This window comes from Oculina patagonica, chromosome 8 (assembly GCF_052425735.1).
Source record: "Oculina patagonica isolate OP01 chromosome 8, crgOcupat, whole genome shotgun sequence".
Classification (NCBI taxonomy): domain Eukaryota; kingdom Metazoa; phylum Cnidaria; class Anthozoa; order Scleractinia; family Oculinidae; genus Oculina; species Oculina patagonica.
The window spans coordinates 19,548,633-19,572,805 of NC_135765.1; the positions used below are offsets into that span (position 1 = coordinate 19,548,633).

Genomic DNA, 24,173 nt, shown 5'->3' on the forward strand with positions numbered 1-24,173 from the left:
ACGGAGTACGGTATAAAATGCGTACTAAGCATGCAAACTGCTTACAAACGTGACCTGATGGTAAAAATAACAAGAAGCAAGGCTGTAACCATTAAAGTTGACTTACTCGACAAAGTTAGCCTTTTCCTGCAGAAAGCCTGTTCGTAGGTTAAGGCAATGTACTGTCAAAACGCCTTAAAATTTCCTCTAATTGTGAGGCACTTAATTTTTTTCCTTCGCTTTAGTCTTCCAACTCGGCGCTTCGCGCCTCGTTGGCTATTTACCACCTCGTATCCAACGTGGGCTCATAGAATAATTGTTAAGTAATTAGTTTTTGTGGGCTGCACACTCCACTAGGGAAGTTTTAAAATATACTAGTGCTAAAAAATGCACAAGAACTAGTTTCAGCAATTCTGTTACAGCGGGGCGTTGAAATGGATAATCAACTACTGAACACAGTTTGGATGGACAGTTTTATTTACACAAAATATTGTCATCTTTAGCTTTAAGATTGTCATTTCATTATAATCTTGTCACTAATCATCTTTTTAAGACGTAGAGGCAAGAGAAATTAAGCATTTAAACTGTTTTCATCTTTTACTCCAAATTATGGAAACAAAAACGTGTAACCGTTTTTTATTTTGATTGATATTCTTTAACAACTACAAAAAATATTAAACCTTGTTTCATGACCGGATTTCACAGCTACAAAAAATAATATTATAATGTTAAATTTTACTTTGAGTGGTGTTAAAAAGGTATGGTTTTAGTAATAATTAGTCGTTACTCTTCGCACACGTACACCATACTCATCGTTACAACTAAAACTTCCGACATTTATCATTCAGTTCTAAAGAGTGTAGCCAAATTCTGCAAGCTTGCTCTATATGGTTTCGCTAGAAAATATGCATATTAAGTTTGCAAAGTGTAATGCAAAGGAGTTACCTTAATTTTCTGCAAGAAAGATGTTCAAACTCAAAGAATTAGACCTCAACCTTTAAAAAAAAGCTTGAGAACCAATCGTGCATGGGTCAGTCATTGTAAGTCCGCTAATATTTAACCACCACGTTTATTTGTTATTGAGTGCTTTCTTAGATGCGATTTTCCAGCATCTTTTTTACTCTCTTCCTCAATACTTATAATACGGTAAACATAGTTAGAGCCTTGTACGCCCACGCAGTCCTCCTGATCATCTTTACTACCAGGCTTTACTGCAGGGCACTTTTGGAAGTCTCTGGTGATGCACTGTTCGGATGATCCATCTTTGCTGTAGGTCTGCCCCACATCTGAACCCGAGTAGCACTCGCCTTAAAAATACAGTATTCGACATTCTGTTAACATAATCGATTACAAAAGATTCCTTTTAACTTTATAGGAGAGCATAGAAATGTAAAATGTTTTTTTTGTCTTCATGTACCCTGATGTACATTCTTAACACGTTTACTTTCACAGGATCTATCTCACGTAAAGTTTGCAGAACGGAGTGGTTTAATTATGACCCCATCAATTATATCAATATGAGGCAAGTAGTATAAGATTTATTGGTAAAACAAACAAGAGAAGCTAAATAGAAATTCATCAACATTGCAGCGATAAGGTCATTTGCCAAACAAAAAAGACCTGAATCAATATGAAAGTAGGTAAGTTAGTACTAAGCTTACCAATGCTGTCTACCCAGAATCCTATTCGGTCTTATTGTTCATGGTTTATGCTTTTCACAGGGTCAACGTTTCTTCAAGTTGATGTATTTTATGGGCTATCAGTGACTTCAAGTTACTAAAGGCGTTTAGGGCGTTTAAGTTTTTCTTCAATACATGGCATTCTGGGAAATATAGCTATTAGTAGGAGAATTGATAATTTAGGGACGAATTAGTTTCCATCTCTTCACCATAGGTAAATGTTGTCAGTTGTCAGACGTCCACACTCCACAAGTGTAACTTCATAAAGCTATTTCAATTAACGTTGTCAGATCAAAGCTTAATAAAGCTTACGCGACAAGTATGGCTACAAGAAAGAGCTACTGAAGGTGTTGAACACTAATGGAATATAACGACATTTTTAGAAAACAAGGTACCGTTCAGCCACACTAAATTCTAGGCCAATATGTAAAATTCCAGTGAATACCCAGACCACCATTCGGTCTTGTCGCGTAAGCTTTAAGCTTTGTCGAATCTGATTGAAATAACTGTATACTGAATAATTTAGAAGTCTTACCGTGATTTTGCACTGCAAAGTACTGGTACCCAAGCTCTTGAGCTTGTTCGGCACATCTGCAGAGTACATCACCAAGGTAGGTGTCCAGTTCCCCTAGCTGCGCCTCGTTACCGCTGTATTTGGGTGAAGTCTTGTTCATGTCAGTGAAAATCAGTTCTGGTATCGGGCGGGGAGAAATGCTTTTGTCTGCAAAGCATCCGACATTCTCGAACTGTGTGAAGCAAGCCTCCGCTGTTAAAACATAGCAGACCAGTCAGGGTTAATTAGGAAAATATTTTAAATTTAACACATGTTTTGACGAATTCTGATTGACTTATTGTTCTCCAAAAGAGTGTCAATTTATCGTGCATACTAGTTATTAATTTACACAAAACCCTTTAAGCTTAGTGGATTCGGATCGGATTTCTACTTAAAAACAAATTAAGACAAATCACGAAATGGAAAAAAATGCAGATGAAAAAAATACGGGAAGGTAAGTAATACAACAGATTGCACCAACAGTACAGTGAGTGAAAAATGAAGAGTGGTACACTTGCGTATCCCAACTCATTGTGTCTGGTATATACTAGTTATGCAACGCTTTCGAGTGGTATACTATGAAATATCCCACGAGTCACTTGTATTTTCTCGGTATACACACGAGCCTTTAGGCTCGTGTGTATACCGAGAAAATACAAGTGACAAGTGGGATATTTCATAGTATACCACGAGAAATTGTTGTGTTACTATTTTATACCATGCCATAGAAAATACGCTTACTAAATTTCGGCGAGAATACAATCGCAGCGCACGATGGGAAGGTTGGGTTGAATACCGTCGAATATACAACGGCTATCCTGTATTCTGATTGGCTGTATTTTCTATGGCATGGTATAAATAATGATATTTGAAATTCACCTTGCTCAGTCTCGTGATCCTCTTGGATATTGTAGATAAACGTTGTTGTTTTGTTTCCACAACAAACATTTCTATCTTCTGAATCACACTGAGAGAATTCTTTAGTGATGCAGAATTCAGACGAGCCGCCTTTGCTGTATCTTTTTTTAGTACTTTTACCTGACCAACATTCACCTGTGAATTAAAATGAATTAGAATTTTAAAGGCTTTGGGTTAGCACTAACACAACGAAAAATCGATGAGATTTGCTGGATCTATTGCAGCCTGCAGATTATTGCAGCCTATTACAAAATGACCCTTACTGCAAACGACAGAACACCCCGAACAAAGCGATCATGCAGCACTTTTATTATTGTTCCCCTCTAAGCAAATGACGAGAACATTTTTACTCACCAAAGTTCTCAATTCCAAAGTATTTAAATCCTTTTGCTTTTGACACCTGAGCGCATCGACAAATCACATCATCCAAGTAACTATCCCAGCTTCCCCAGTCCACAGGGAAACCGCTGTACTTAGCAGTACTGTTGTCAAGATCAGTGAACATCAATTGAGGTAAAGGTCTTGGATTTTGTAAATCGTTAAAACAACCTTTCTTAATGAAGTCAATAGGACAGTCCTCTGCAAAAAAAAAAAAGAAAGCAATCGTACCTGGCTAAAACTTACGATACTGCAGCAGTTTCTTTTCAAGACTATCGGGGAATCATTGTTTACAATATTTGCCTCGTTAGCAGAAGCGCTTCACTTTCTGATCGAGCTACAAAAATATTGAAAAACTGAATATTGAATACTGAAAATACATGGTACGATTGACTTTTGCTATAAATTTGATCCCGATGAATTAAATACTTTTTCTGTGACGCAGGTTTGAAAACTTGATATTTTACAAAGAATGTATGGGCTCATAAGCGCTTTTGCTAACTCGAAATTTGGCAGTTTTTGAACTCTTGTATCGCCTTGAATATTTCTCACAAAGAGCTGAACATTTCGCCGATAATTAAGTTTCACGAGCTCTTTCTTTGTATGCTAATGCGGAAAAATGTAAAGGTCTGTAAACAATAACGTCAGCAAAGATCGCCCAATAGTCCATTTTACAGTTGCCTGCTAAGTATAAGTAACCTGGCCTTTGGATGCTAGCGAGGCTGGAGTTGACCTTGTATTGATACAAACCTCTTTGCTTTATCATGTAAATGCAAACTAGTTATCATCAGAACAACATGATTTACACAACAAAAGCAGCCAGGTGTGTATCAAAACAAGGTCACTTCCAGCCTCACTTCCATTCAAAGGCCAGGTCACTGAGCAGACAACTGTAAAATGGTCTATTGTAAGGTCAAAGTCGGTGTAATCAACGTCTGACCAAACACAACAAACACAATTCAATGAACCAATCAGATCTCAAAACAAAAACAAGGAACAGGTGCCAAGTGCGAAAAAATGCACTTGACAAAAGTCACGATTTGTGGTCGTTATTGGTTAGTTTTATCATTTAATAGGAAACCGTTAGAAAATTCGACAAGCCGGCAAGTAGGCAAGAAGAGAAAAGTGTTTTTAAAATTAAGACGTCTATCTAATGCTTACCATAAACCTCTCCCGGTAATTTGACTTTACTTTGTGCCGTTGTTGTAGGTACTGGTGAGGGTTGTATCTGTGCCCCTGTTGTAAGTCAAGTGATAAAAATTGATATACAGTACTTTTTGCGTCTAAACGCACAGGGAACAATATATACACGAAAAAGATAGACATTTATAAATAAAGAAGGAAACGCCATAACTTAAAGATGTTTAAATGAAAAGCATTCACAAATATTTAAGCTTTGCTCAATTTATTGATTTTTTAAGTGAATTGAAAAGATCACAAAATGTATTTCAAGGATAAATTTACCAACTTTTAAAAAAATAATTTAATTGCTCTTTGTAGAAAACACAAGTCACCCAGACTCGAGGAAGAAGAAAGGCAGACAAGAGATGAGCTCAACAGACTGTCTGAAATATGGCTTCAAACAACCTGATACATGGTGTTTCTTGGCAATATGTTCAGTGAATACGTAATGCATTAATCGGTAGGATAATTATGGGTCGCTTCAGCGGCATATCAATTGAGTTTGATCGACTGATCGTGGTCCGTATTCTGTCGAGACGCAATGGAGCTTAAATAGCTATGGTGAGATTACAGAAGCGGATCCAGGATTTTTTTCTTAAGAGAAGGTGCACATCCAGGATTTTTGTGAACCCACTTAGGAGTGGGTTCACCACTAAGGAATGGCGTAACTGACTGGTGACGTAAAAAAAATTAAAAGCGAATTCTAAGCCGCAGGCCATCCCTGGGAAGGGTACGCACCCCCCTGCACCCTCTCCCTAGATCCGCCCCTGATTAAATGAGCCCGATTTGCCGTTAGTGTACCAAAAAAAAAATTACCGTACCCAAACTCGACCAAACATCCCGCCAAATAAGGTGAATGAAACTAGGCCTGTATATAAGGCTTCTGATTGGCTATTTCCGAGCTTGGGTACGGTAACAGAGAATAAACGTATCAAAAATAAACCCGAAAATTCCGACCCTCTGAATATAGCAATTGTAATTCGAAATTAACGAGGGTTTTTGTTTTCTGAACTTTACACAGTATCTAAATTAGATAACTTTTACTTCTTCTTCCTTCTCTTCTCTTAAGGCCTGAGTTGTTTAATTGCTTTGATCACAATTCGTCCAATAGATTCAGAAAACCAAGCTTTCTAGGGCCGTACTTTACTTCGGCCTCACTGCGCGCGATCGCATTGTTCATATCATATATGGGCCGATATCTCATGCCCTGGCACCTTGTTACAAAAGCAGTGTAAAATCAGTGTTTAATGACAGAAAAGACAAGCACTTCAAAAGACGCACCTCTTAAAATCCAATGACAATACAAAACGTTTATTGCATTCAAGAGAGATAAACATGAGTCAATGCCAGGACTCCAGCTAGGACTCGAGCTCAGGACTCAAGTCAGAACTATTCTTAGTTTTAAAAACAGTGTGAAACTGTAAAAGTCTTTGTTGCTGTAACGTTCATGTAATTTTTACACTCTATAGTATTTTCACCAACCACCTAATTAATGCAAACGGCAAGCAGACAGGAGTGAAACTAAACGCAAGCAAACCGAAGTGAAAGCTAACCGCAAGCAAACTGAACTCATAGAGACTAACCGAAGCTCTGTTAGAATCCCGGCTCGAATCCTTAGCTCGAGTCCTGGCTTGAATCCTGAGCTCGAGTCCGAGCTCGAGTCCGAGCTCGAGTCCGAGCTCGAGTCCTGGCTTGAGTCCTGACTCGGTATTTAGCTAGGTACCCTTCATTCAAGAATCAGACACTGCGAAGATTGGCATGAGCCTAAAAAAACAACTCCTTTATCGATGGATGGCTGAAATTATGCATAGGTAACCAGCAGCATTTTCATGAGCAAAAAAAAATATACCATGGAGCTGAAGTGTGCTTTAACATTTGATACAGAACCACTTATCAGCGTCTGGCTTAAAAAGCTATGGAAAGCCGATCGTACCTTAAAGAGGTACCAATTTTAAAGCAGGAAAAGAAGTTCTCGCCGTATTTTTAAAATGTACCGGAATAACTCTAACCGGGTAGCCTTTCTAGAGCTCATTTTAGATTCAAAACACCCAAAGCAGCATCAAGCCAGGAATTGTAACTCCTAGATACGATGATTCGACCCTGTCAGTTTATATGGGAGTCTCCTCGCTGGTAACGTACGTCAATGTTGGCAAGATAACTGTATATTTCGAAAGTGCCCTTCTTTCAAGCATGAACCATGTTATCTAAACTGTCATGGAAGCTAGACAGTCCTGGCGATGTAATTTAAGTTACGACACTAACTCTGTTGAATTTACAGGATATAGTATAATCATTTGGTTCAGTAGTTTTCTTAAGTGTACTGTACTGAGGTATAATCATCCAAGGAAATTATAGTCTTGAATGAACCTAAAAATTCCTGTAGAAGCTAGTAAACTCAGGAGCACCTGAAACAAACACCATGCAATAGACAACGTCGGTTAAAGCATTTCAAGTATATCGCCAATGCAGTGGGTTGGGGAGATAAAAATTAAAGGTCTTCAGAAATTTCAAAGATCTACGAGGGGAATTTTTCTAAACATAAAGTAAAATTCAGCTCGTCAAGCAATTTTTTTCAGTCATTTTAAAAAAAGCATTCCGAAGCTACAAGAAACACTTATTTACTTAAACAAACCTTGAGAAAAAATAATGCGATAGACGTAATTGGAATTTTGGTCTCCTGCACACTCTCCAACGCTGTTGATATCACATGGCTGTTGATGTGTATCGATGCACTGTTCTGCCGCACCGTACACACTGTATGTATCAGCAGCCTTCATTCCGGACCAGCACTCTCCTACACATCAGAAAAGGTTTGAATAAGTCACGTCAGGTACATGGCATGTGAATGGAGTAATACGCTTTGATTGGCTAAATAAGTATGCCTCGCAAGAGAATGAAACGTAAAAGCCTCTAAACGTTTAGCTGTTCTTTAAAAAAACGTGAAGTCTCCCACTTTTACACTATCTAGGATTCAGCATGGCCTATTGGTCAGGGCGCTGGGTTTGTAATTTGGAGGTCCGCCGGGTTCAAATCCTTCTCTCCACCACTAAATGGATTTGTGTCTGGTAGTCCCAAATTGTTCTCCGCCATTTATCCCGAGTTCCTTCGTCCAATATATATTTACTCCATTGAACAACAGATTGGCCTTATGCTTACTTTAAGGGAATGATTTAAAAAAATACCCACGAATAAATAAATCTGACACGAAATAACACATAAAATATAACAACGCGCTGAGAAACAATACGGCAAATAAATCATTGCAATGTAGGAAATGTTACTTGAGTAACGTACGGTACATACCATAAGAGTGAATTCCAAAGACGTTGTAATTCTTTTCATAAACCAGGTTAGCACACCTGCAGACAAAGTCTGGAAGCCAAACACTCCATTTATCCCAAGCGATTTTGTCGCTTTCGCTTATCATCTTTTCGGAAAGTGCAAGTGTAGGATTGCCGGCCTTTTTATGGACAAAGCAACCAAGCTTCTGGTATTCAATGTTACACTTCGCTGGAAAAAGAGTTAAACAGACCACTTATATAGACAATTCATACAATGGATATAGCAAATTAATATATCTTGAGACACATTTACACTTGTGCTACATCCAACGTCTCTAGCTGTTTTTCTAACTGCCTTTTCGTCAGACATCAACTTACGTGTGTTCGCAGCTGAAGATGGAGGCGATGTTCCAATAACTGTAGGAGGTACAGCTGTTGGTACTGAAAAGAAAACTGCGATGAATTATTTTGTCTTGAAATTTTAGACGATTTGACAACAGGAATGAGAAAAACGTGTCAGTTTTTACTTATCTCATTAATTGTATGACCTTGAAGTTTAATTTACATAGTACTAGTAGAAGAGAGGATGAAGGGTAAGAGAGTGAATCCCCCATATAGGCCTTATTCCAAAGGTAATCCCTCTTGACTAGTATTATAAAAAAGCGGACTTTTCTCTGCTCACATCATAGTAACTGTTATGCTTGTAACGGAAAGCTGCAGTCAGAAATCATGAGAAATAGCTCCGTACTGTGCAATTGACAATTAACAACAGCTTAAAAATCCTTGTTTTCAATGAAAAGTGGGAGACCAAAAGAGAGAAACGTACCTTGATGACAAGATTCCTTAAGAAGTGCATCAAGAATTTTAACAAGATCTTTGTACTTTGTAACCATAAACACGTGATCTTTGTCATTCATAGCTATAGTCGTTAGCTCGTTTTTGTCCACATCATTTCCAACGCCAACAGCCACGACCCGAACATTTTTTGCCTGTCAAGAGAAAAATAAAGACATTAAAAAAAACGGAAATACCCGTAGCCTTTTCCTCTATATAAATATAGCTTTCGTATTTCATTCGATTTATGGTCATATATTTATAACCTAGTTAAACTTAGAACTCTTTAAACGTGAACTGCGCTTCGAGAACGTGAGATAACGCGGATAACATAAACCAAGGCAAAACCCGAATCCAAATTGTATTCAGTTGCGCATCAAAATAACAAGTATACTGACTTTCAGCGTAGTGCACTTTCAATTCGCCTAAGCTGCAACTCTTTACCGTTGTTGTTAAGAACTTTGTAAGCTCTTGTAAAGTCTAACTCTTTTTATGTTCTTTAAAATTGTACATCTTCCAGTTAAGACCAATGTGGTTGCGTCTTGGCAGAGCTTCAGCTACTGACCTGCGCGTTATTGCACGTAGACCTGGAAAGCTTTATTATGCGATGCGCCTAATGTGTCACATCATCACATTACATCACCTTTATTTCACCTCGGATTACAAGGGTAGCTGTACAGCTAATTTCTCCGAGAAAGAAAAGACGAAGACGAAGAAAAAAATAAATGTTAATAGGGTGTTCTTGGTTAAAATAACTATCAGCATAGTGAAGAAATTATTCAACATGACACGAGCATGGGACAAAGAAAAAATCTGAGTCCCCCACGGGAATCGAACCCTTGGCCTCCCAGATACCGGTTGGGCGCTCTAACCATCTGAGCTATGAGAGACTCGTTGTGAGCTGGGCCATTTACTAGGTTGATATGTGACACGCGTCCTGCATACTGCTAGCATCAGCAATGTCGAAATCATCAAATGTGTAGTAAATAACAAAGACGGTAAATTTCAAGCTCGGTGATAAATAGTGAAGAAATTATTCAACATGACACGAGCGTGGGACAAAGAAAAATCTGAGTCCCCGACCGGAATCGAACCCATGGGTTCGAAAGTAGTAAATGGCCCAGCTCACAACGAGTCTCTCGTAGCTCAGTTGGTTAGAGCGCCCAACCGGTATCTGGGAGGCCATGGGTTCGATTCCCGTACGTCGGGGACTCAGATTTTTTTCTTTGTCCCACGATCGTGTCATGTTGAATAATTTCTTCACCATTTATCATCGAGCTTGAAATTTACCATCTTTATTATTTACTATTAATTATTAGCATACTTGCCTGAAGGGGTTGTAAAACTTCTGAGTAGGGCTGGCTCAACACAGGGTGTGTTTTACCATCAGTAATAACAATAAGAACATTAGGTTTGTCGGCCCTGTCCCCTCCTTGTTCAGAAAACAGCTCCATGTTAGCAAGCGTTAGAGCTAGGTCTGTTCTAGTTCCTTCTCCCAAATAAGAGAAGCTCTTAATCTTTTTCCTCAGACGTTTAGTCTTGTAAAACTGTGTGTCCGCAAAGCTGAACTGCAGTTCAGGAGTTGTACTGAAGACTATAGCACCGAAATGTGTGCCCTGCTCAGATACTTTGAAGTGCTTCACCAGGTTAGCCACAAAATCCAAGCACAAGTTGTAATCATCTAGTGTGATACTATCGGATGAGTCAATTAGTACACCAATATCCAGGGCTTGATCACATGCTGCAAACAAGAGAAAATGATCGCAGGTAATAAATAAGAAAGCTACGTCACCTGTCTGGCTGGACAGTGCTGGGTCCTGCTATATATGGTATAAATCTCATGCGTACTTGTTTCAATATCAGTTCCTTAATTCGCAGCTGTCTAAAAATACTTAAGATGATTTTGATCATTTTTAACTGATCTAAAACTTCTCTTGGCTCGAGTGAGCTTATTGCAACCCCTTTACACTGAATTTTGACCAACTTTGACCAGTCGTCACTTTCGTTTAAGATTTCTGGTATTTAGTAGTCTATCTCACGAGTAACACATTCTGCAAAGATTGAGCGACCTTTACAATAACATGCTTTCATCACAACTTTAAAAGCAGATACCGTATTTTCTCGATTAAACGCCGGGCGCCGAATAAACGCCGGGTCTCCAAGGTAAAATGGTAAGTAAGCCTTTTAGACATTTATTCGAGGTGTAATATGCTTTAGGTATGATGGCAAGCTACATTCATGTCACAAATAATGATTATAACCCTTGCTTAATAAACATTTTGCTCGAATAAACTGCACCATTCGAATAAACGCCGGATCCACGGAGCCACGTTTGATTGAGAAAATACGGTAAATCCATCCGGGCAAGTACTACACCTAATTCAAAATACATTAAAGAAATCAGATAAAACAATTTTGCGTCCAGATTGTTCAGGTGTGCTTTCATGTGTTGCTTAACTGAAATATTGTATTTTTGAAGCCATTATACATTGAATTAGTTTAATGTGATCCTGTAAATATGACGAGCTACATGCTCAGTCAAAATATTAACATGCTTATTAATTAGAGAAAGGAGTTTTTTTTGTTTTCTTTTCTTACATGGTGTAACTGGTTGTGTGGGAGAGGGTGGTTGGGTAGGTGGAAGAGTGGGCGGAGTCGGACTGACAACTGGTTCTATAAATGGAAGTGAATGATTAGCACAGTTAATTTATCAAATAGAATCAATACGGCATTAAAGTATATTTGTTTTCTGCTTGCTGCTATAAGGATCTAGTGGTTTGCCGAATAATGTACTAAAATCTTGTTTTAACCATTGTATTACAGTCAGGTTATGGCATAAATTGTGCAGTGGTGTATTTGATACCATGAGAGAGTTTAGTTTTAAATCGCCGCATAGGGGAATAGGTTGCATTCAATTGTATGAAAAGATCTCGCAACAGACGGAAAAAAACCCCAGTAATATGGAATATTGGAAAGTTTTAACTGCTTTGTTGGTTGCTGATGGACTATTTAGAGCCGTCTGATAAAACATAGACAGATGTATGTAAACAAAAAGCAATGTGTAGTTACCTTCAAAATCAATTCCATAAACAAAGTTGACGTTTTTATCACCAACACACTCCTGTTTATCACTGGGATTACATTTGTCGTAACCTTTCGTAACACACTTATCAGAACTTCCGGCCCTGTTATATGTCTCCCCAGCATCCTGACCAGACCAACACTCGCCTAGTTGAATTTGAAAATGACGGCTATAATTAGTATGTCTTTTAAAAATAAATAAATAAATGGGATTTTACAGTGGCATCTTCCACATAGTGGCTCTTTTTTATCCCACTGATTTTACTTATTCTATTGATTTTATTTTCTGATACCTTTACTTCTATTTCAAGTTTTCTTGCATACCAGATGTCCGAGCTCGATGAAAAGATCTTATGTTTAAGTTTGTTGTTTTTTAAAAAAGAAGCGGCTGTGGTAAAGTAAATATATTTCCTACCTTTGCTATTGTTATCTAAAGTGTGCCCACTGAAGTAATATGTATTAGTACATGTTTTATGCTTACACTGGGAGGCGCGCCGCGGATCGAGCGGTCCAGAAACGAGCCCTGGCCGGGGTCGTTGCGTTGTGATCTTAGGCAGCCACTATACCCTCATTATGCCCTTTTTCAACTAACATGTATAAATGGGTACTGGCGAAGGCTGGCGAACTGAAGACTATGTTACACGACACCATTTTCTTTGCAACTTGCAACGCAAACATGACGCAAACATGACGACCATAAAAACTGTGTCGATGTGTGCGTTGTGTCACATGATCGCAATTTTTGTTCGCATCTTGAAACGCGCCCGCTAGAAATTGTCATCTTGAAATCTCCCTCGAGCGAAGTAAGCACTCTGAATGGCTGGCTCATTGACATGTCACACGTAGCAACTTGTCTCGCAATGTTGCGAAACGTAGAGGATGTAGTTCTACTTTTCTTGCAACTTGCAACACAAAATTTTGTTGCTTTGCAGGTTGCTAAAGTAGGGTGTTATACGTGGAATGTTTTGCCAAGTGCAACGTTTGTTGCGCTTAAAGTTGCAACTAAAAAAAATCCTGGTGTAACATGGCGTTAATGCTGGGGGGAAGGGGTATGGACTAGCATTCCAGCCAGGGGGAGTTGAAATACTCCTAGTCGCTTAATGCTACAGAAACGGGGAGATTGTTGAACAAATATATTAATGCAGGAAAAAGGTTTTATGATGACCAGTAAAATGAATGTTTTTAAACGAAGAAAATCAATTCAGTTGCCTACACGTAACACAATTAAATATTTTACTCACCAAAGTACTGAAGGCTAAAGTAGGCGTAATTCTTTGCTTTGGCTGCTTTAGCACATCGGCAAACCAAGTCTTTCATGTATGTGTCCCAGTTATTCCAATCTATTGACTTGCCGCTAGAAACCTTGCTACGTGAATCACGATCAGTGAAAAGCAACTCGGGTAATGGGCGTGGTTTGTTTCTGTCATCTTTGAAACAACCAAGCTTGGTGTAGTTTACAGTACAGCCTGAATTTCAAGGGCAAAAAAAGAACAGTATAGCAGCATTTATCTAAGCATAAAAAAGCTTAACTTTTTTAACAAATAAATAACATATTAACCCAGTACCAACAGGAGTAATTACAAAAAACTACCGTCTAATTATAAGTTGTCGCACGCAGCTGGTAATGCAGCGGGGAAAGGACACGCTCAGCTAACGTAAAACCAATTTATTTTTCTGACCTAAACTTGACCAGCTAAGTCTTACACATCTCTAGAAAATTATATTGTTGGGCCATACCACTCTAATTTAATTTTGTCAAAAATTTGAATTTAAATTACCAACTTGTCCTGGGGTCGGTGTCACCGTGGATGGCACAATGCTTGTGCTGGTAGAACGACTTGGCGTAGGCTCTAAAAATAAAAAAATACATTGTTAAACTAGATAAATGGAACATTACTAACGATCCGTCCGGCAAGTTTACATTTAAATAGAGCGGCCATGTCAGCGGCAAGCAAGTGGCATGGTTTCGAATTTTTTTTTTAGCCCTCATTTTTTTCTTAGGCTTCAGTTCGCCAGTTGACTAAATTGGTAGGCTAAGGTCGAGGATCGTCTCATTGCTTGTTCCTCGCCACCGTTCAAACTGTTTTACTTATTCTGTCATCTATTCCTGGAGGGGAAAGATATAAGCCACAGAAATGATGTGGCTTTATAGCTCGGTAGAGATCACACCGGTTTTGGCGGAGGTCACGGGTCCTAATCTAGTCAAAGCCCTGAATTGCCTAGAGGCTTACGGTGAGGATCGTATTAATGCTTGCTTGCATGGAAGAGATACTCCCAAAACAGGTATTGCCAAATCTTATCAGGCACAGTCAGACACTTAAATTTTTTCTTGTAGAAAACGAAACACAATCATTGGTCGGTTGAAGTCAAATAGTCGCAGAAGCCTTGATTTATGGACAGGAAAACAACTGTTCAGTTGGGGAAGGATATTATTCACACTTTATCAACGAGGGGAACATATTTTTCCGAAATAAAACTTGCGTTTTCCAATGTGTAATTTGAACAACGCTTTCTAATTTAGTCAAATTAATTGAAGTAAAATTTTAATGTGAAAAAAACTTTGTTAGAATATTGCCAAGGTTAAGTTACTTTACAGAACAAGATCAAATGAAATTCGTCTTGGATTTCAATTTGAAAATACGGAACGTTTGAGGTAAAAGTTAAATGGAATAATTCGGACAATAGCTTTCTCGTAAATTTCCGCAATATCTGTTCTCGCAGTTTAATTTCAATCCACTCCGACGTCCATGGCGCCTAATTCGGCCTTCGCTGATTTCCCCGTCAGCTTCACTATTGGTCTTGAGGGTCTTAGACTGATTGAGAAACATCATCTTTTCTGCCCCTGAAAAATTTATGTTTGATGTATATTTGTACGTTATTCTGAGAACTAGTCCAAAGGGTTTCAGTTGATTAAATTTTTCGAGATCTGGAACCGGGATACTGCTACTGATCAGTATTGACGCCATCTACGTCTGCATTTTCATTAGATGTGAAAATTTAGTCAATGAACTCAAGAAGGTAACCGTTGTCATAGAAATGAGTTTCACGCCAATAAAAGTTACTGTGTCTCAATAAGAGTGAGCAAAAACCAATTAACCATTTGCTTCCCCTTCACATTTAGTGCTTAAGAATAAAATTGACGAGAGCCTGTACCAGATATCTTCAACCAGATCCACTATCTCAGTGCATGCAGTGAGATAGGGAACTAATGAAAGTCCAGAAGCTTTCAATTACGTAATATGGACTCACCTATTTTAGTGCAATTGGCGCTACACGTGGTTACCACACTGGTCGACGTTGCTGTAAGTGTTTTAGTTTGGGTTATTGTTTGATTGTGAGTATTAGTTAAGGTTTGTGTCAAAACCGCTGTGCTGGTGGCTGTCATGGTTTCTGTTGTTCTTGCTGTACTTGTTGCCGTCAAAGTAGCGGTACTTGTGGCTGTAGCTGTAGAGGTTGTTGTAGCAGTGATAACATTCGTAGCATTATGCGTCTGCGTCAGTGTATCTGTAGCTATAGTAGTTAGTGTTTTAGTTAACGTTTCTGTGGCAAGCTGAGTGCTATTAACAGTGTTTGTTTTTGTAGCGGTTGTTAGTAAAGTGCTTGTTGTTATTCCTGTGCTCGTTTTTGTTAATATAGTGGTAGAAGTCGCTAGCTTTGTGCTAGTTACCGTATCTGTATTTGTTGTTGTTAAGGTGTGTGTGTTGGTTTTGTTTGCAGTGCTTGTCACAACTGCTGTGCTTGTTGCTGTAGTTTTCACAAGAGCTGTACTAGTTAAAGTATGAGTATTCGTTGTATTCACTACCCCAGTACTTGTAGTAGTTAAGGTAGTAGTGCTGGTTACTGGCACGTGACTTGTCAAGACAGCCGTGCTTGTTTTTGTGGCATGATGGGTGCTGGTGGCAACTTCAGTATTTGTGGTGGTCAGAGTGGATGTGGTGGTAATTACATCTGTCTGTGTGTGTGTCTGTGTGGTCAGTGCTGTGTTGGTTTTTGTTGTTGTTTCAGTATTTGTAAGAGTCGCAACCGCTGTACTTGTTTCAGTCTTAGTCCTAGTTAACATTAAAGTTGATGTATCAGTTGCTGTCTTGGTCAATGTTGTAAGACATGAGCCTGGTGTAGAGCACGTATTGTTAGCGGATGATGACGAAGGTGCAACGCAAGTTGCGTACACTGCAGCTTGGATGCAAACAGATGGATGACTGCATTCAGGAATCGGGCATTGAGCAGCAGGCTGAGGTACGGGAACCGGTGCGGCTACAGGTACAGGACGAGGTGCAGGTTGAGGAGAAGGAACAGGTGCAGGCTGTGGGGTCGATGCTGTGAAGGCAAGGGAGTAATAATTCTTACACTCGCAATTCTCAAGAATGATTCACTTAATAATAAACAAAATGGTATGTTCTTCGTTTTATGGGTATTGTACTGGTCTTGGGCTCGTAAAGCACTGTAAGAATACTTCATTTTTGCACTGCCTAAGTATGACTTTATTTTGTAGATACATTTTTACGACATTAAAGAAATAAACATCTTTAATGCAAGTAGTGTAACATGGAAAGGTGCAAACAATTTTTAAAACGCTGTATGAATACGTCGCCATACCTTGACAATCAATAAGACCTTCAACCAAATGGCAAAAAAGGTAAATCATGCTGTTCAAACTTACATCAGTATATTCAATATCAACAATGAACGAATCCCGTTTGGAGACCATTTTAGACAAGTTTTTTTTTTAACCAAAACGAAACAAAATATATCGTTATAAATCTAGGAGTCGCCCGACTTACCACCACTGCATATCTCTGCACTTGTATCTAACAACGCTCCTGATAATCCCTCCATGTCAGACTCCGTGAAAACCAAGGAACTGCTGCTTGCTATTTCGTGGAGATTTTGATTCGACGCACTTCCGATTTGGACACACATGATTTTCACTTGGGCACGCTTGAGATCATTGGCAGCTTGTAAAATCCACTGCTTCCAGTAAGAATTTTGGTTAGGTGGTCCTGAAATAAATTCATTAAAAACTGATTTACACTTACCTTTTTATGCAAAACTTGACTTGGCAAAAGTATGTGCTATTATGTGAACGCTGCTGCAAATTCTTCGAAAAAAGGCCGATTTTTAAACGTATTGATTTAACGACGCGATTTTTGTCAAACCGACAAACACTTTGGCTCATCGAACATGTACGATGTTACCGCATTTTTGTCTTAAGTTCCTCTTAAGTTAGGGATCGAAGACTGAGATGTGCGGTTTCCAAACGACATATATGAATAAATGAGTAGTTCTCCACCGAATGCACAAGTATTCTTACAGTTATTGTAACAAGATGGCTGTTCTTTTTTATATAGCATATCATACCGTCTGTTTTGCCGTTAGTGAGTATGACAAGAACCCTTGGCACCTCCTTAAGGTTCCTGACGCCAGCCTGTGGTACAAACATCTGGTTTTTGACTGCAGTCAGTCCGAGGTCTATCCGAGACCACCCAGAGTGATAAGGCAATCCTGCTATTTTCCTTTTCAACTCCACATTGTCCTTGTACCCATTGAATGGAATTGGCAAGTCTACTGCAGTATTAAATGTCATCACACTCATGTGTGTTCCGAGTGAGTTTATGTCTAACTTATCCATTAGCGTCACCACTATTGATTTCTCTTCTTCCCAAAGCGACGGTGAGATGCCATATGAGGAGTCCATAAGTATACCTACATCCATTACTTTGTGACACTCTGTTTCAAGATAGACAAAATAAAGATAAATGGACTGCTGTCTTCATTTAACTTCACTAAAGGCATATTTTTGGAAGTTCTCCAATCTATTATGACAGTACAATCCCGCTAATCTGACCAATCTAATCTGCAATACTGCGGCTTATTATCGCGCTTTTCTTTGAAATACAGATATGATTAAAACGAGTGACAGTTCTTTATACCATATAAAATATCCCGCCTATGATACTTAGTAATCTAAGTTAATCAGCATATTTTCACATAGGAACTATGTAAAATCAACAATCTATTTACTTAAGACATGGCTAAGATCACGAGGTAATTTGCACGGGGGGGATTTTACTTATCATCGACTGACTTCGTATTTTCAGTGATGTAATAAATAAAACGTCTGTCTGTTTCACCCGCTATCACTGTAGGTTCTTTTGCAGTGTAGAGGTTATCATGTCTGCCCTGTGAGAGGGAAACTGCGCCTCGATTCCTCGCCGTTGAACCATATTTCCTATTTAGTATAATTATGCTACATCGTTTCATCGTTAGATATCCTTTGTTGCCCAAGCGTTCGATAAATATGCCTGGACATTCCAAAATAGCCCCGTCTTATTTTATTGCGATTTTGGACATAAACACAAATAAGAAAATATCCGTCCCAAATGATCCCGTGGCCGGTCCAAGAAGAAAAGAAAGTCTTTATTTAACACAACATTCACTTATAAACTTGTGACCCTCACTTAAAAATCTAAAAGTACAATATTGAAATACGTTGAAAAATCAAAAAAAATTACAATATAAAACTACGGGCTGTCATTTCCTCTTGTGTAATAAATCTTCTATTAACCAACGTTGCTCGGGATCATACTGGGAGAATATCGGCCCTCGGTCTTTTTTACGGGCCTCGTGGCGCTCGGTCCGTACTGTCGAGAGCTCGTACGGACCTCGTGGCGCTCGGTCCGTACTGTCGAGAGCTCGTACGGACCTCGTGGCGCTCGGTCTGTACTGTTGAAGAGCTCGTACGGACCTCGTGGCGCTCGGTCCGTACTGTCGAGAGCTCGTACGGACCTCGTGGCGCTCGGACCTACTGTCGAGAGCTCGTACGGACCTCGTGGCGCTCGGTCCGTACTGTCGAGAGCTCGTACGGGCTTCGTGGCGCTTGGACCGTACTGTCGAGAGCTCGTACGGACCTCGTGGCGCTCGGTCCGTACTGTCGAGAGCTCGTACGGGCTTCGTGGCGCTTGGACCGTACTGTCGAGAGCTCGTACGGACCTCGTGGCGCTCGGTCCGTACTGTCGAGAGCTCGTACGGACCTCGTGGCGCTCGGTCTGTACTGTTGAAGAGCTCGTACGGCCTTCGTGCCGCTCAGTCCGTACTGTCGAGAGCTCGGGCAGATATTCTCCCTTGCGTTTGGTTAACAAGTTGTCTGCGAAACAAATAAACGGGGATAAGACGTGGACGTGTGTTTGCCGAAGGGTGACCGGAAATGTTGAAATTGCTCGGGTTATTTCAGAAAACTCGAGAAATGTTAAAAAAAAACACTGGATGCACCTTTCGGCCCTTTTAATTTTTTCTTCGATTGTAGTGTGGTCTGAAGTAACTATCTTGTCTATCTTACCGGAGGCTCCGGACGTTGATGAACCTGACGTCGAAGGGACTGGGGCTGGTGCTGGTTGTATAACAGGTGGCTCTGTGGGATATAACATGAAATACTTGTCATAAATGTGTTTGATTTGTTTTGGTCTTTTAAGTTCTTTACGAACCCATTAGGTCGAGCAGGACAGCTTGTGTGGCTGGAACGCCAGGTACACAGGCTAGGTCGAAGAGCACTTAATTAACATACATTTATGAGAGTGAGATCAGCCTGAGCTTGTAAAAATTCCCCACAACCACCCAATCCGTGGAAACCAGACCACGACACCGGGGACTCCATGACTTGTCCTACTCTTTCCAAAGAATGTCGTGGGTTCCTCGCCCTTTTTACGTTGAAAATTTCTTAATTCACACTCAGTACGATCTTAACTGAAAGGTTTTGTAAAACCTAGTTGTTGGTTTTGTTGGAACTCGAGCTACCGTGCGCCGCCCCCGACCTTCCGCGTTGAAGGCGGAGGCCTAACCAAATGAGCTAACCTGAGTTGCCCAGTGCAACCTTTCCCACCGTCCTAGCCTTGCGTTAATTACACGTCTGCTAACATTGTTTGCCTTAAATTACTTCATCAATTCTATCAAGAAGCTTTTCTATTTGTCAATTCTTAACGATAGCAAAGTTAAATTAGCTAAAAACGTTCCACAAATTCAGTGAGAAATGTTGCTTATTGAGAACAACTTGAGATTGATTCTTAGTGTACTATCCTGACCTGACTATCTACCAGTTACAGACGGGCGGTCGTCGGGTGAGACTGGCACATGTTTTCGGTAAGATACGGGGGGGGGGGGGGGGTGACTGTATTGTTTCCAGTTGTTTATTCGTGACTACTCATACTTATCATCACCTCACATGGCAGCGAGGGAGCGTTTCCCTCGGCTTGGTCAGATGAGCGGGATTAATCGTGAATACGCCACAACAGAGGTCCATAAGAGGCTTGTGTTTAGTGCTTATATCGCTATTGTTCGCTAATTCCATCCCAGTGTTTACGGTTTGATGTCTTTACTATCTGTGTGTATGATATGTTTCTTGTTTTTTGCCCCCGTAATCCTGTAATTTGGTTAATTTTTTTTTTTGAACGGGACAGAAGGCGGGACCGCCATTTTGCTTTCGGGACAAGCGAAGTCCATAAAAAACATCCACATTTTCACCAAAACATTTTTCTCAAATCGGCTTTATTATATGAGGTTTTACTTCTTGATTATTAACATTTAATCTCTGTGTCGTTCTTGTTGCTTGAGTAAGCCAAACTTCAAATATGTAGAAATTATTTTATCATATCTTTTTTATTTGTTTTCATTGGCTTATTATAATGTACTCTTGTTGGTATCTGTGCAGTTCTGTTGTATTTTGAGGCTTTCCTTGCCGTGTTGGCTCTTTAATACATTGTTTATACTACAATACAGGGTTTTCCGAATCGGTCACCCATCCAAGTGTTAACCCGCCCGTCAGGCCTTAACTTCGGCCAGTTTGAATTGAAGAAGCGCTTTCATAGTGGTATGAGCGAGAAAAGAAAGTGTTGTGCGAAATAGACATGAGTTCAAATTGGTAACCGCAATAGTTGACATCTTTCAATGTAAACAATATTGCAACTGAAGACAAGTGGAAAAGATTACCGATTATACCGGACCTTAAAATGCTACTAAAATAAAGCTATTTTGTGTTGTTTTTCTATAACACCCAATGAAAGCGCGACTCCATCTGACCTCCATCCAAGTATCAATCCCGCCAGGCAGGGCGGGATTATTACTTGGATTGATACTTGGATGGTTGACCAACTAGAAATTACCCGTGCAGCGCCTTTTTCTTCTTGATTGCTCCGATTTTCACCTTTAGGGAATGCTGAAAAGTCTGATACTCCACGTAAATGTAGAACCGTATATCATGTGCCAAACCTGCTATTTCTGTTACAATAAAATTTAAATTCGCTGTGCAGTGACCCTCGAAAGCTCGACCTAGTGACATATTTCCTCGAACATTCTACCCTTTTAAAGCGTGTTTTAGTTGATTTAAAAAAAATGAATATAACGTCTGATCCACCAAAAAAATACCAGAATAGAGACGGTTGCATTTGCAAACAACTCTGCATCATCGACTCGAGTAAACGAAGGAAGATAACGGAGGAAAATACCACATTCTTAACTCGTTTCTCGATTGACTCTTTGCCCGCCATCTTCAATATTACTAAGCGTGACGTCATACTGGCAGTGATGATTGAACCAACATTTATCTTAGAGACACCTCACCCCCCCCCCCCCCTTGCTGCAGATGTGTTTTACTTAAAACAAGACTAACCTGGCTCAACAAGCGGAGGTGGAAGAGGCTCAGTCTCATTTCCTGTTACCTTGCCGCTGACCGGCTGTACTTGAGGAAGTTGAGCAGTGACTGATGCAGGTGCAGTACTTTGTGATGGACGTATTACAGCTTGTTCCGGATTGACAACTTGAGGATGTTGTGGCTCGGCCGGGAGTGGTTGTGTGGATACCTCTACCACTGACGACTCATTGGACTCATTCGGTTTGACTTCTCCGATTGGCTGATATTCTATTTCTGTTTGGGGCTCTGTGACGAGATAAATGCATTCGAAACGACAATGTTGAATCTACGGATCCTCCTCCGCTTAAAGTTAAATTAATGGTTTAGAGCACAAAGAAATTTCTAACCACAGAGTGATCGCATATGACTATTCACTGATATTTGTTGTGGTTCTAACTGGCGAGGTGAAGCACATTTAGCACCAAAAGCTGCAGTATTGTAAACATGGACTTACCTACATCGTCATCTCTTTTTCCTGGGTTGAAGCCGAATAGCAATAGTACATAATATGTGACCGCGGGTGGGAGGGGGAGGCGGTTAGAGGATTTAAGCACCAAAACATCTTCAACACTGTTTACTGAATACAAGTATAAACTGCTCATTTTTCCCCGCCATCCCCTCAAGATAAAAAATCCCTGGATACAGCTGAGTCGAATTTTATTAGATTTTTTAGCTGACTGTTCGTTTCAAACATTATTTGTATCAAATTTGAGGGACGCATGCTAGAACAGTTACATCTACTTGCGAATCTCCTCTGTTGTAGACCTTGCCCTCACCATGTCTCGGTCTTACGGGGAAATGTTATTGATAACTGAAAGCTCGATTGCACGCTTCCCGGCACAACAAGAGCAATGTTAGTAAATTAATTTCACCGTCAACTGGTATCTAATGTGTGGTCTTCGCTGTAGCTTATTAAGAGGTACAGTTAACTCTCACTAGAACAGACACCTTCTGGTCCACAATTTGGTGACCGCAATAGTGAAAGTTCGTAATAGTGGAAGTTATTTTTTAGAAATTCCGTATTCGCCGGGACTTCCCGGTCCTTTATAACGGGGTGTCCGCAAATGTGGAGTTGACTGCAGTAAGATGTTTGTTTTTATCTCGATTTCAGCAGGTGTCGATATCAATTCATGCGAATGATAACAATAAAATAATTCAATCAGCCGTTATTTTTACGGAAAAACAATCTGTCTTTGGGCGAAGAAAGTAAAGTCATTTGAAAATAAATCGACATTCAGCGTAATCTACATAAAGGTAGTCTCTGGTAAATTTCTCTGTTTTTTTATCCATACTGTAATCTGAAGAGAAATAGTTTGACCCTAGTATTTGTAGTGATACGTTCCCACTCGGTTATACACCAAGGAACAACCTGGCTTGTCAAACATTTTATTACAAGTTACCCCAGATTATTCAACTAACTTCTAGCAAAGTGATGCTAAACGGATTCGCGAATTTCTTGTAACACTGGTACACGTTTCCTCTCCGATTGCTTTAATTCCCAGGATATGATAATTGTGGATAGCTTATATACCACATTGTTACAAACACAGGACTCGAAATAATCGAATTGCACAATTTAAAAATTTCCATGCAGTGTATATCAGTGACAGTTTACTTGCCTTAACCCAATACGGTAGACACTACTAGCGAAAGATAACTAGGTTGCAAATTTGCTGCCAAATTTCATATCGTGTAACAGAATTTGTATCTTTATCATATTGAATCAACAGGTCAAGGAGTTGTCTACTTGTACCCGGTACTGAAAGTTCTGCTTCCAAGCCTTTAAACTTACCTTCAGCGAAAGCCTTTTCACTCTCTCCTGATATCCGCGGAGAAAATATAACTATCGCTACCAAATACAAGTAAACATGCATTTCCACCATGTGCTAAAGTTTAGTCTAGAGAAACGTAAATATGTACAAAAAGGTGGATATTGACAAATGTTTTTTCATTAAAAAACTCGCTGATAAATAACTGTCATATGACGTAAACATTGTTTGCACGCGGGAGGTAATCAAAGACAGCCAGGATTTCCACGGACTTTCTGAAAAGCTCATGCAATTAATTGTTTGCGATGTTTATGTTTACTTTTTAGGATCAGAACGTTTTGAATGGTTTTTAAAATTAAAGAAGAGGCTAATTGGAATATGGTGGAAAGATCTTCCAAAAAATTACAGTTAGAGCTCTGAACAGTAAGAGAAATTCATCCTATCTCTGAAAGAGAAATTTCCATACAGTTTCGAAGCAAAATTTATAGATAATTTTATTTTTCATTTTAGAATGAAGGTTGAATAAAGCAGTATTAACGATGGTATTGAGGTGTTTTGTTCAATGAGCCAAGATAATGTACTACCAGAAAACAGGTCGTAGCCGGTCCCTTATTCATCGCCTTGCTTATTGTCATAGCACTATAGAGGTGTTACCTTAACATAGAATCGCTCTTAATTGTTTCCCTGGTTTTAATTGTCAGATTAACGCTCTATTTTTCACTGTTTTTTTTTTGGTAGGAATAGAGAGTTGTTGATAGTATTAACGTGTTTCAGTCCTCAAGATTGTTTAGCCGACAGGCAGTTAAATCTAGTTTATTAGTTACTCAGCTTTACCGGTAC

At 39.6% G+C, this 24,173-nt stretch overlaps 1 protein-coding gene across 1 annotated transcript; it reads right to left on the reverse strand.

Moving 5' to 3' along the window:
• Positions 1 to 447: 447 nt before the first annotated feature.
• LOC144662286 (uncharacterized) lies at positions 448 to 23,829 on the reverse strand. Its single transcript, XM_078523069.1, has 20 exons — positions 23,357 to 23,829; positions 21,544 to 21,810; positions 19,222 to 19,293; positions 17,244 to 17,612; positions 16,667 to 16,885; positions 15,135 to 16,202; positions 13,664 to 13,735; positions 13,127 to 13,351; positions 11,874 to 12,032; positions 11,403 to 11,477; positions 10,133 to 10,545; positions 8,797 to 8,959; positions 8,349 to 8,411; positions 7,993 to 8,199; positions 7,322 to 7,483; positions 4,669 to 4,743; positions 3,484 to 3,708; positions 3,091 to 3,264; positions 2,194 to 2,424; positions 448 to 1,286 (listed from the first exon to the last, which is right to left on the reverse strand). Exons 1-20 carry the CDS (start codon positions 23,445 to 23,447, stop codon positions 1,036 to 1,038), a joined length of 4,581 nt encoding a protein of 1,526 aa, XP_078379195.1. The 5' UTR covers positions 23,448 to 23,829; the 3' UTR covers positions 448 to 1,035.
• Positions 23,830 to 24,173: the final 344 nt, after the last annotated feature.

What these genes read in the sequence shown, in the direction of transcription:
- LOC144662286 (XM_078523069.1), bottom strand. Translation starts at nt 23,447, where the DNA reads ATGGTGGAAATGCATGTTTACTTGTATTTGGTAGCGATAGTTATATTT. An exon ending in CTTTAGCCTTCAGTACTTTG is followed by an intron (nt 12,033 to 13,126) that starts GTGAGTAAAATA and finishes AAATTCAACTAG; the next exon opens with GCGAGTGTTGGTCTGGTCAG. An exon ending in TCGCATTATTTTTTCTCAAG is followed by an intron (nt 4,744 to 7,321) that starts GTTTGTTTAAGT and finishes GACTTACAACAG; the next exon opens with GGGCACAGATACAACCCTCA.